Source organism: Fukomys damarensis, unplaced genomic scaffold, assembly GCF_012274545.1.
Source record: "Fukomys damarensis isolate Sample0158 unplaced genomic scaffold, DMR_v1.0_HiC HiC_scaffold_5, whole genome shotgun sequence".
NCBI lineage: Eukaryota > Metazoa > Chordata > Mammalia > Rodentia > Bathyergidae > Fukomys > Fukomys damarensis.
The window spans coordinates 28,424,897-28,438,163 of record NW_022900917.1 but is presented as its reverse complement, the minus strand read 5'-3'; the positions used below and the strand labels follow the sequence as shown (position 1 = coordinate 28,438,163).

General features: G+C 34.4%; 1 protein-coding gene across 11 annotated transcripts in view; it reads left to right on the top strand.

Annotated features, from left to right (window-relative positions):
* The window catches only part of Ralyl (RALY RNA binding protein like), a 658,084-nt gene that overhangs the window by 573,014 nt on the left and 71,803 nt on the right, over positions 1-13,267 (top strand). For all 11 annotated transcript variants that reach the window (XM_033760366.1, XM_010645314.3, XM_010645313.3 and 8 more), the window contains one exon: positions 8,233-8,280. In XM_033760366.1, coding sequence (XP_033616257.1) covers positions 8,233-8,280 — 48 coding nt within the window. The remainder of the gene's footprint in view (positions 1-8,232; positions 8,281-13,267) is intronic.

The following is a 13,267-nucleotide window of genomic DNA, read 5'->3' as shown; positions in this document are numbered from 1 at the left end:
TCTCAAAAGAAAAAATACACAAAGGGCTAGGGATGTAGCTCAGTGCTCAGGCTCTCAGTGCAATTCCTAGCACTGTAATATATACATAAATACATACACGCATGCATACATCTATTTAAAATGAAATAAGATGACACTTTTTCATGAAGTTTTCTTGGATCGCCACATCCCAATTAACACATCTTGTATCTCTTGCCGATAAGCTCTTACAACAGATCTTATTTATGTTTCTGCATAAATTTATTTATTTTATGTAAAAGTATTTAATGTAAAAATAAAACAGATCTACATAACAAAAAATATGAGAATATGAATAGTCAATTATTTCATTTATACTGCTAGGTTTTTTAATTCATTGAAAAGAAAGTTTTGTGCTGTTCGGGCATTTCTTAAATTCTGCTCCAAATTACAGTCATATGTGTATTTATTTAATCCTTCACACGTAGGTTGACATTTCTTGAGGGTCCCCAGATATCGTTGTTCACAACTCTCAGTTTTACACCTGACTTACAATAAGCACTCAGTAATTGGTTATTCAGTTTAATTTAGAGAACCAGATAGAGTAATTGAGAAGGCTGCAGTAATACTATATATCACCAGGATATCTGCTTAGAAACCATTAAAATGCTTCCTGCCAATGCTAGGGAGTTTGTTAATATTCTTCAGATTATATTTTAATGAAGTTCTGTGAGGCAAGATAAAAAGGAATACTTTGTGTATTAGTCTACTCATATGAAACTGGTTTTATTGATTCAAAGGGATTAGACAAAATTGATTGCATATATTATAAAACCAAATGAGTTGTGATTTCTTTTTTATAAGTAAAATTTTTTAATGAAATTTCAGAAAAGTTATTTGATTCCCATTTAATCTTCAATAGTAAAAGAAAGAACGTGGGCATTTGACTCTGAGCAATTGCTTACACAATTCTGATTTCCCACTAGATTTCAAGGGAATCTGAGCAATAAGAATAAAGGTACGCTGATGTAATTAAAATCATAACAGTACAGATTTTGGAAATAAATAATATGGAATATTATTGCATGCTCAATGCTCTAAACTACCATTCAGCTGCCTATAGTCCATGGACCAAACATCCAAAGCATTGGTATTTCCTGGATTTAGTTTTCTCCTGGAGTGGCCTAAACATCTAACTCTTTCTCATTTTTTTTCAGTGGCCTAGGAACTAGGCTGTCTTGTGGAGCTAGTAAAGAAATCATTGTGAAAGTTCATCTCTTAAAGGCCAGAATAGATAAGCCCATAAGTCTAATAGTAATACACTCAGTGTATGAGCAAAATACTGGTATGGATAGAATGGTCTTTTGGAACTGAAAAATAAAGTTTTCTTGCAGGGCAATTCTAGAATCTCTAAAATACCTTTTAAACTCAAATAGGACTGTGAACAATGCCATTAACTGACAGCTAATTCCAAATAGAAGTTCATAAAGAAAGAACATGAAGAGATGTTATATTAAGAAAAAGAACCTGGGGAGGGGAAGAAAGGTAAAAAATAAATAAGTGAAATCATTAATGGGATGCCAGGAACAATGAAGAAATTTAACTCACATGAATCAGACTTACCATGAGTTTCTTCCACTTTGTTGTAAATCCAGCTTAATTTTACATTTTATGACCTGAGCCAAGTACTGCTGAGGCATTTCTGCTAAAATGCCAAATCTTTAAAACAAAAGCAGTCTTGGCATGATTACCAAGACAGGTCTATTTTGCATTTTATTTCATTTTTAACTTTGGCAGATAAAATTGAGTTCACAATGGCAGGGGATGGGATATGAGGAAATCAAATAATTCAGATGCTTAGCTATTACTGCTTCTTGTAAATATGTCTTTAGTAGTCAGGAATGAAGAAAAAATAAGCAGGTTGAACACGATAATTTAAGCAGCAATTTAGAGAAAAAATGCAGATAAATTGTTTTTTCCTATGCTTTCAAATTTCTAAAAATCTGTGAAATTATAAAAGTATTTTCTAACAATATAAGACACATTAGTTGAATCACAGCCATTATCCATATTAATATCACTTTCATTAACTGGCCATTGTATTAAATTTTCTCCTTTCAGTTAAATCTATGTGCCTGAGATTATAGTATTAAAAAGAGTCTCAGAAAACAATAAAAATAATTTGATCATATATTATCACACTGAACTTATTTGGAAATAACTTTAAAAACACCTGAAAACACTGAGAATTTTCATTACAGAAAAAAAAAATTGTCTCACCAATCAACAGTTTTTCAATGCATCTGGTATGCCTAGCATTCGATCTAATGCATAGAACATGCTCAAAATATCTATCAGAAGTAGTAACTGTTTAACTTGGTAGTAATAATAACTGGTAGTAGTTATTACTGTTATTATAATTTCTGTTTTCAAATTTCTGATTACTAGATACTACCAGCAAGATATAACCAAGAAAAAAAGATCTCTAAGAGGTCCTTGCTACTCAGGGAGTATACACAGAGAGAGAAGACATCCATAAATATTAAAATGAATTTACACATCATAATGAAATATCGTCTGTTATGGTTTGTGTCCAGGTTTCTCCCCTAAGCCACATGCAGTCACAGACAGGGCTTTATCAGAGGTGACTGGATCTAGAGTGTGATCTAGAGAGATTCTGGGATTGATTCACGGTGCAATTCTAGGACCAAGGGCACTAGGATTCAGGGTGTGAATGCTATTTGCCCTAAGTAGTCTGGATAAGATAAAAGGGCTAGAAACAGCTGTGGTCATCCCTTGCTTGCTTTGCTATCTTCTGCTTGCTATGGACTATTTCTCCTGTACGATGCCCCTCTGCTAGGCCCTCTGCCACCCTGCCTTGCAGCCAGCCGATTATGGACTGAGACCTCTACAAACTGCGAGCTAAATAAACTTTTCCCCCTTTAACTTGGGGTGTTGAGTATTTTGTTTCAGCAACAAGAAAAGTAACTAAGACATCAAGTCAATCATCTGCCTTAAAAGTACTCCATGTAACACTTCAGGTAAAGAGAGAAGTATATGAAAAAAACCTGTACTTCAAGTCAGGGATTTAGCTCAGTGGAGCTACCACCTGCCTTGCAAGGTCCTGAGTTTGATCCCCAGTACCAAAAAAAAAAAAGTATGAAAGGATATGTACTAAAACATTAATATTACATTACTAAGCTTATAAAAGTTCAAAAATGTGTTGTGAAATGTGACAGGGTAAAAATCACAAACTCTGGATTCAAAGAAATCTTAGCTGTATAAAAACAGATTTTTTAAAAAGCATTCGTTAAAAGTAGAATGCGCTAAAAAAAAAAAAACTGTTCTCAATGAGGTTATTCCTTGTAGTATTCTATTAAACAGAAGGTCCAGTGTTCTACCTAGTAAGTTGCCAACTGGTGTCCTTTGAAAGATATATGGTTTTCAGCTATATGTCCTGTACATACCTGATCTACTTATCTTGCTGTCTTCATCTCTCTCCTTGAACTCTGAATTCTGAAACCCACGTGACTGGCCTGCTTGGTGTCAACATCTACTCTTAAGGAAAATCTCACCTTTTTGATAGCTTTATTGCTATCAGTGTGCTTAAAAATCCTAGACTTAGTTTCCAAGCAAGTTCCAATGAAGTAGTACCTAATTTCTCATAAAATGCTTTCCTGACTATATCACAAGCATCTGAATACTGTTATGCCCAGTACTAAGTTTAAAAGTTTCTGTTGAATCTCTTCCCCATCTTCCTACCTCAAAAAAGCATAATACAATCTCCAGAGTTTCCCAAGATGCCTCCAAAACATGCCTTAAATCTACGCATACTCTATCTGTTCTGCATCATGGCTACCCAGGACATTTATTTATGGTCTGCGTGAGAACAGTACTTGTTGACTGCCTTCTTACATTATTGAATGTCTCAATATCATTCCTGACTTGTGCCTTTATGCTTACTTTTCCCCTTCTGTCCCTTTTTTGGTTCAGCTCTTGGTAGAACCTGTCATGTCCTTCAAGACTCCAGTCACATGTCACCTCCTTAGAGAGTCCGACCTTCAGCAATATCCTCTAATAGTTCTCCCAAATTTCTGCTTTTATCTATTTTACTTCCTTCTGAGTATTATCCATTTCAAATTATGCTTCTTAACTGACTTTTTGTCGATACAAATTTCAAAGAAAAACTGCACAAAGAATGTCAAAAAGTCAAGAAAGACTTGTTTCAAGAACATTGAGGTGGGGGCAGAATTGAACCAACTCCATTGAACTAAAAGGAGTGAGAGTTTTTAAGAGCAGTGGAAATAGAAGTATGTCAGTGTGATTGATCCTCTGTATTTAGTAATTGGTGTTTCTCTTAAGTTGGATTCTTGCAAAGGGGTTTCTTTGCTGTTAGTCTCCTAAGTGCCACAAAATACTTGTATGTATTTATGGAGTATAGTGTGATATTCTGTTACATGTAGACAATGTGTAGTCATCAAATCAGGGTATTCATCATATCCTTCACCGCAAACATTTATCATTTTTTGTCGTGACAGTATTCAAAACTCTCTTTCAGCTGCATTGATAGTAAATTACTGCTAACTCAGGCACCTGTGTGGTATAGAACATCAGTACAATTTCCTCCTACTATAGGTGGAAGGTTAAAAAGTTGACCTCCTAAAAGTAGAGAGTACAACCAGAGGCCGAGAATGGGAGGAGTTAGGAAGTAAAGATTGGATGCTAAGAGATATGTTCCTTGATAATTACACTTTGCACATCCTTAAGAGAAATGTTCCTGGGCTGCAAATGTTCCGGTGGGGGGGGGTGTCTAAGAGATTTGCTTCTTAATAGAGTAAAGAGATTTTACAATTGCAAACTTTCTCAAGTCACTGTTCCAAGAAAAGTGCAGGGAATCAGGAGCTTGTATAGTCATGAGAAACACTTGTCTGAGTTTTGGTCAAAGTGAGAGGAACATTGAAATCATGGTACACAGGTAGACTGTGAATTCTATACACAGAGAAGAGAACATAAATGTTTTATTTCTATAACCAAGTGCCTGGTACAGCCCCTGTCACACATGTTCTTAATCAAATTTTGATAAATAGAAATGTAACGAGTATGCTACCTTGTAGTAGTTACCTTTGTTGTGTTAGGCATTTATCATCTCTGGGACCCAATGTCTTATAAAATTGTGAGAACACTATATATCTTATAGGTGATTGTTAAGATTAAATAGGGTTATGTTTACAAAAGCAGTAAGAATACTTCAAAGTAGACTATTTTCCACTTCAGATATCATAGTTTACTTTTAAAAATGATTCTATATTCCTAAAATGATATATTGCTTTTGGTTATTTTTCCTTTGCTTTGACTGTGGGAAATCTCATTTGTGCTAAGCAAACATGAATGCTATTATATATACATTTGTATTTTACAACATATTCTTTAAAATAGTCAAAATAAGACACAGTAATGATTACCTATAACAACTGTGAGTTAGAAAAACTTAACTTTAAACTCTAGACACCCCAGGAAAAATCTGTGGCAAGTGTTACTATATGGGATGTGATTGAAAAATACAGTGTGTGTTTAATAATGTTTATCACAGTAAAAGATATATTGTCATTAATTCCCTCCAAAATATCTTCTCTGGTTTTAAACACACCTATCACTAGTCCTTGCCACTTTCTGAGGCAGTTCTGGAAATTCTTCCCATGCAAGTAGTTTCACTATGTTGGCTTCTTTTATGGCTTGAATTGATCCGAACATTAACCTTTCATGGTAATTTGATCTTCAACAAGCTGGAAGTTGCATGGTGGCAGATCCGGTGAATAAAGTGAAAGAGGACACACTGTAATGTTTTTACCAAGTCTCCATTTCACCTAGATGTCACTCGGCAACAGTTTTCACCACCGTTTTAAAAAAAAATCACACCTATAAATACATGAACGAATACTTACAGAACTGCTTGAGAAAGTGGCATCAACAATGGGACAAGTGTGTTCCAAGGAAGGGGAATTATTTTGAAGGTGATAAATGGCAATGTGTCTTTCACGGTAATAATTTTTTAAATTTAAACATTCACTGCATTGTTGATCATCCATTGTACACCTTGTTATCAACAGAAATCAATGAATCTCAAAGAAAGAAGCAACCTGTGAATCAAGAGTTTTGAGGGGATGTTTGTATCTTAGGGTTTGGTAGTAACCAATAGGTTTGCTCTAAAATCCCTCAACTCAACATTATAATCGTGTCTATGCCAACAATGTAAGTTAATCCCTATTTCACTATGGCAATAACAATCTGTGGCTACCAGACCAAAGTGAGTATTTTTGTTATTACTTTTCAGACAATGGTCTCATGGTCCTCCTTAGTTGGCATAGGTGGACACAACATTACACTGCTCAGATTGTACTGTCTTCCGTTCACTCACAGGGAGCAGTGCCCACTTTACATTTCAGTACTTGGATTCAGGCAACGTGCATTCCATTAGACGATGCTGGAGGCAGAGCTAACTGTCATAGATTAGGTATGTTACATCAGTCACTTCCCTCTGTACGTAATGGCTCTGAGGAAATATAAATACATTTATCCTTCAAACCAGGAACAAAAATCCCTTCCTAGCACAGTTCTTTCAGTTTTTGTAACATAAGAATAGTTACAAATATAGAACTTGTAAATTGATTTAGAAATTTAAAATTAGTTTTCTGTCATGCAGTGGTTCTTCAGAAAGTTAAACATAGATTTATTGTCTGCCCCAGCAATTTCACTGTAGTTCTACACATAAATGAAATGACTTACATACTTTCACATCAATGTTCAGAGCGTCATTTTTCACAATAGTCAAAAAAAAAGTGGAAGTAGGCCAAATGTACTATATTGAGAACCAAATAATCAAAAAGTAGCTACTCAAACTTAAAACAGAATGAAATTCTGGTATATGCTACAACTCGAATAAAGCTTGAAAATATCAGTCTTAATACAAAAGCCAGACAAAAAAGAACAGATATCGCATGATATATGACTATGGTTTGTAGCAATGACTGCATGATTTGTGAAGTATTTACAATAGATGAATTCGCCTGGTGGAAGGTGGGAAGGAGGAGCTATTGTTTAATGCATACAAAGATTCTGTTTTGATATCTATACAGCACTGAGAATGCGTTTAACATTACTGCAATCTATACTTTAAAATAGTTACAAACTTGATGATCTATGTATTTTACCGCAATAAAAAATGAATAAATGAATATTAAACATATTTATCACTCCTAAGTACAGACACTCTGTTAGTCATAAGATTTAGATTTTTTTTCAGGGTTGTGAAGGAAGACAAGTGTGGTGAAGATAGCTCCAAATGTGAATTCAGAAGACGTTTCCTCTAATCTCAGCTCTGTCACTTACTAGTGACAAAAATTTGAGCAAGCCACTGAAGTCTTTTCACGTGTTTCTTACAGTTATGTTATACAAGAATTGCTTTAATGACCAAGCTAAAATGTATGTAAAGTGATTCATAAACTTGAATAATATGGAAGTGGGCTAGGCAGGTATTTTGGAGGGGGTACAGGAGATTGAACTCCGGACCTTGCGCTTGCAAGGCGGCGAAACCACTGAGCTAAATTCCCACCCCTAGGCAGTTTTTTATTATATATTATTTCCGGGAGTTGAGTCATAATAATGTTATCGTTAAAATGCATTTATTAATTCCCATTTAAATACCCTAGAATATTCAGTTATTAATGCTAAAACTCAGCCAAGTTTTTAGAGATTTTTCTCTATTTAAAGTATTGAATTTACAAGTTTGGAATGGAAAACTAAAGTTGATTTGCACTTATGTTTACCATTCTTATAATAAACAGAGTACTGGGCCTTTATAATTATTTCAAATTTATTTAAATGTTTTTTATTCATCATTTAGCCTCACTGTGCATACTTTAGAAAAAAGAAAGAACTTTTTCCCTTAGAAAGAATGGCCAACTGTGTCATCATATCTTGTCTGGGGGCAAGGTCTTTTTCATATTTAATCACAATGATTAGAAAGTATTTACTTTGCTACTTGCTCTCAACATCCATTGCAAAACACACAAATCATTATTAGTCTCCTTATTATCAATGTGTAACAATAACTTTATGTGGCATTCTGTCAAACTAGATATTATCTTGTAAAGCCATTTTTGGAAAATTACATTGAAAAAGTAAAAGTAATAAATTTATTGCTATGACATCATAAATTAATACAAAAATAATGTGATTGATTCCAATACCAACTAATTTTTTTATTTCCCTTCTTAGTGGTTATGTCTTTGACTATGATTACTACAGAGATGATTTCTACAATCGGTATGTACATTTTTCAACCTTATTTCTCTGTGATTTAAATTTTGACTACTTTCTGCACTTCACATATGGGTGGTCTTGATTTAAGTTTTTAAATTAACATTTTTATAGTTAAAATAAAGGAAAATACGAAGTCCCACTAAAACATAAGACAGATTTTCCTGTTTTAATTATACTTACTGAAGTACAATTGATTTTGAAGCTTTAGGACTTTAGACATCCTTAAGCCTAAAATTCCTTTTCTAATATTTGGATAATACTCTAAAAATGTATTATTTTCCATATCTGTTGTCAATTTAGAATTCTCAAGATGGAGAGTCCTGTTAACTCTGCAAATGACTCCTGTCTTCTCAAATTTATCTGCTTTCAAGACACATTGAAAATGTTGCATTGGTCAGATTCAGTAATATTTGCAAACAATATCATGGGACCATAAAAACAACCAAATAAGCTGAAACAATGCAAAATATTAATAATTCAAAAAAACAAGCTTTTTCTATGACTTTAAAAAATGCTGGCAGAACATTTAAAACACTTTTAATCTCTGCCTATAAATACAGAGGTATATATAGTAAAGCATATAGTTTTTTAGCACATTATAAGTTTAAAACAATACAAATATTGAAAATTAATTAGTTTTATTTGTTTGTATAATAACTTATCAAAATTAGTTCAAACCATGCATGCCTGCTTCACATTGTATAACTTAGGATCTGGAAAAAGTGCCCATTATATGCTTTAGTAAACTGTCATACTCCTTTCTAAGGTTAGATCGATATCAACATTTTATCTATGCTGTGAACTCTGTGTACGAGTTCCTTCCATGTGTATTTCTTTGTCAGTATCGCTTCTTCTTGATTTCTAAATCCCTTTTTGTATATTATGTCCACTTTTTCCATGTATGTAAATATGTTTACCTTTATTAATTTTCTTTACCTCTGTATCTAGAGTCTCTTAAATGGAAGTGTCAACATGCCAATGATCAGGGTTTTTATCAAGCTTTTGTGATAATTACATTTACTTTAAATTTGAAGTTCACTTTCAGCATCACTCTTCAGTTATATGCTAAACTTCATCTTTATTGATCAGTTCTCTGTCTTGATTATCCATTTTTGAAAAAAATGCCACATGGGTTTGTGCTGTGATGACAAAGAGACATTTCAAATGCCTCACTGCTGTCTGGGCATTAACTCAAGGGGTAAAAAGCTACCCATCTTGGACAGGCTCTAAAAGAGTGATGCCCTCATCACTGATCACGAAGCACATTTGTAGGGCAGGGAATTTAGCTCAGTGGTTCCATCACCTGCCTCGCAAGCATAAGGACCTGAGTTCAATCCCTGGTAACAAAAAAGAAAAGAAAAGAAAAAGGTGACGAAGCACATTTGTTATATACAAAGTCATTTGTGAATGGAAATGCCAGTGACAAGTTTTTACTTTATGAAATTACTAATGGTTTATATTTTATAATAACTCAAATTTGATTTTGGTGGTTGAAGTGGTAAAATTCAACTAAAGAGTGACAGTCAAAGTGCGTATGTATCCAGGGTGTCCAACTGGAGGACCAGCTGTGCATAAGTACATCATGGAGGGAGCAGGGAGGTAAATATTTTTACATTTTTCAATTAAAAGTATCATTAAAACAAAATTCCAAGGCATAAAAATGAAAATCTGAAAAAAAGTTTTCAGTAGACGTTTTGAGGAGGGATGAAATCCTGTGGTCCCTTAAGAGGGTTTCCTTCTGTCTGCTGCAGCTGCCGTGGTCCCTGCTCAATTCCACAGAAACATCAGGAGCCTTCCTTACTCAATTCCTATCTCTGCTCTGTTCCATTCCTCGGCCTTTCTTCCTCCAACTCTATCACTTTGTCCTTTAGGTCTCAGCTGGACACTGCTCCCAGGCTCAGTGACGGGCCGCTCTCTCAGCACTTTTCCCTCCCAGAGAACTTCTGATTTGTATACTTTCTTTCTCCAGGGACAGTATTTTATTTATGTCCTCCTACCTTCCTGCAGGCTGACCACAATTGTAAACTTTTGCCAATCTTTATAGTATTTGAGGGTTATCAGTAAGCCTTGCTTACAGTGTATACTAAATTTGGGTTAGAAATCCATACCCTTAAAGACATAGTCATTTTTCCCAGGATCAACCAGCTAATTACAGACAGAACTACTGTTGTAACCTGAGCATTCATTGTGATTCAATAACCCACTGTGTGTATATACAAAACCAAGAGGCAGAACAGGTTCATGCTGTAAAATAAAAGGACACAGTCCTGCCTTCATGAGAATCAGACTAACAACCATACCTGCTATTAATATGCCCAAATTGAGTCATGCAATTTATTTCACTAGTTACTCCTATAGCCCAAAACTAACATTCAAGAGTCATTTTCTCTGATCATTTTCTAATTTCTTAAAATATAAGGCTTTATTTTAAATATCTTAACAGTTTATAATAACTTGTTCTTAATGTGATTTGAACATCTGGCAACATTAAAATGATCCCATTTACTATTAAGAAAAGATAGCATGGAAATAGTCCTTATACTTTTTGAAAATTTTAGTGTTAATTTTAATGTCATTTTTAACTGTAGCACTCCTTTTTCAGGATGTAGAATGTTGTCCTAATTGCTACAAATAAAGTTTCAATTGCTAAACATTGTCTTATAGTCTGTCAATATTAAATTATTTCAGTATCTTCTCTCAACTATTTTCTATCATGTCCTTACATATTTAAAGAATTTCTGTCTGAAAAGAAGTTTTGCTCTAGAATAGACTCAAGTTTTGATAACAAGTCCTTGAAACTTTAGGCAACTCAAGTTTTCAGTTTTCTAGTCTTGAAAGAGACACTAAGATATGCATTTTACTATTCATTAATGACATCTCAATAAAGTAAGGAAAAAGAGCACAAGGTAGAGAGAGAAAAAGGAGGAGAGGAGAGACATTACTTTCTTTTTTTTCAGCTTTAATTGAGTTTATTGGTACATTTTAGGTATACAGTACAGTTATACTCATTGTTGGGATCTTCTACATGACAGGTCTTGGTTCTCATTTTTGCCCCTTGTCCTAAGAATTTTAATCAAATAACTATAAAGCCTGAAGATTTCAGATGACTACATTGCACATAAAAAATCTGACTGAACAATTTTCAAAATCATTTGTCTAATATACAATCTGTTTGACTTTGAAGTGAGCAATAGATCAGCATGGTTGTATTGCTAACAGACTATCTGAATAGTCTGCTCTCACTAGTTTATTTTTCATTTTTTGCACTTGACTAAGAAAGACATAAGCATCTGTTACTTATGGATATACTCGAAAGCTCCCTGTAAACATAGAATCCCATGAAAGGAAAATCAAATAGAGGCTGGACCAGATAAATAGCCTACAGTTACTAAACAGCTTCATCCATGGTAATTCTTCCTAAATTGCACTTGAGTTATACCTATGGTTAAGTTTTTTAAAATCTTGTTTAGTAGTGGTGCAAAGTTGGGCAAATTATATATTACAAAACCTGTTATCTCATCTGTTAGGGGAGCATGAAATTGATTTTTAACTCATAAAATTGTGCTGGGGATTAAATGAGGTAACATATGTGTAATGATCAGCATTATGCCTGATGTATTTTTAGTGCTTATTCGATGTCAGTTTCTAGTAACAATTAGCAGCAGCCATTAACAGTGTGATTGATGTGCTTCTTTTACTGGTATTCACATAGTTATGTCCATATGGCTGAGAAATAGTGGATTGGCCAGTAGTCTTTCCCTACTGGTTCCCCAGGACACCTCTGGGTTATCCTGTTCTTACTGTTTTTCCATAACCTACTTATTCCTGATGCAGCTGAACATACTGCATTTCCTTTAACCCCATGCTGCTTTGTTTAGATCAGGAAAACAGAAGTCACACTCATTATGTTTAGCAAGGATAATTGCATATAAAACTTACTGACTAGTTATTAAGAAAATTAAGAAGAGCAAAAAGAAAAAAGCACCTTATTGTGGATTTAGCAACTGTAGGAAGCAGTTGACAACTCTAGGGCTGCAGAAATACAGGAGGTTGGGATTACCAAATTTTACTGCAAGGCTAGATGTGTGACCTGTTGTCCCAGTTAGTGGAGAAGATCAAGCAGGAGGATACTTTAAGCCCAGGAGTTCCACAGCATCCTGGGAAACATGGAGATTAGGTATTTTAAAAATATAGTAGGTAAAGGGCTTTGGAGAGCTAAAATTTTCTTTTTCCCCCTGGCTAAAATTTTCAATAGGAGGTAGTGTTCAGTGATGCTGCTGTACCTGAGCGGAGATGGCACCCAGACCTCTGAGGAAGGGCACAGGCTGCTCTTGCAGCCATTCTTTGTGGGGTGAGGTGGAATCTCAGTGTTGTTTTCATCTGCATTTCTCGAATGACCAGTGATGTGGAACATTTTTTCCTATATTTACTTACTGCTTTTACTTCTTTGTCTGAGAAATGTCTGTTCATATCGGATGCCCATTTTTGAATCAGGTCTTTATAGTTGGAGGGGCTGATTGTTTTGAGTTCTTTATATATCCTTGATAATAGTCCTTTTTCTGAGGAACAGCTGGTAAAAATTTTTTCCCACATTGTAGATTGTCTCTTTGTTCTGCTGATGGTTTCTTTTGAAGTACAGAAGCTTTTTAGTAAGATGAGATCCCAGTTGTTAATTCTATCTGCTAGTTCCCGTGCTACTGAGGATTTGTTCATAAAAGGCAAAGTCACAACAGATCCAAAAGAAATCCAGAGGATCATGAATACCTACTTTGAGAACCTGTACTCCAATAAAATGGAAAACACAGAAGAAATGCACAGATTTTTAGATACTTACAAATTACCAAAGTTGAATGAAGAAGATAAAAACATTTTAAACACCCCAATTACAGTCAGTGAAATTAAAAATGTAATTAAAAATTTACCAACAAAGAAAAGCCCAGGTCCTGATGGATTCACTGCTGAATTTTACAAGACATTTAGAGAAGAACTA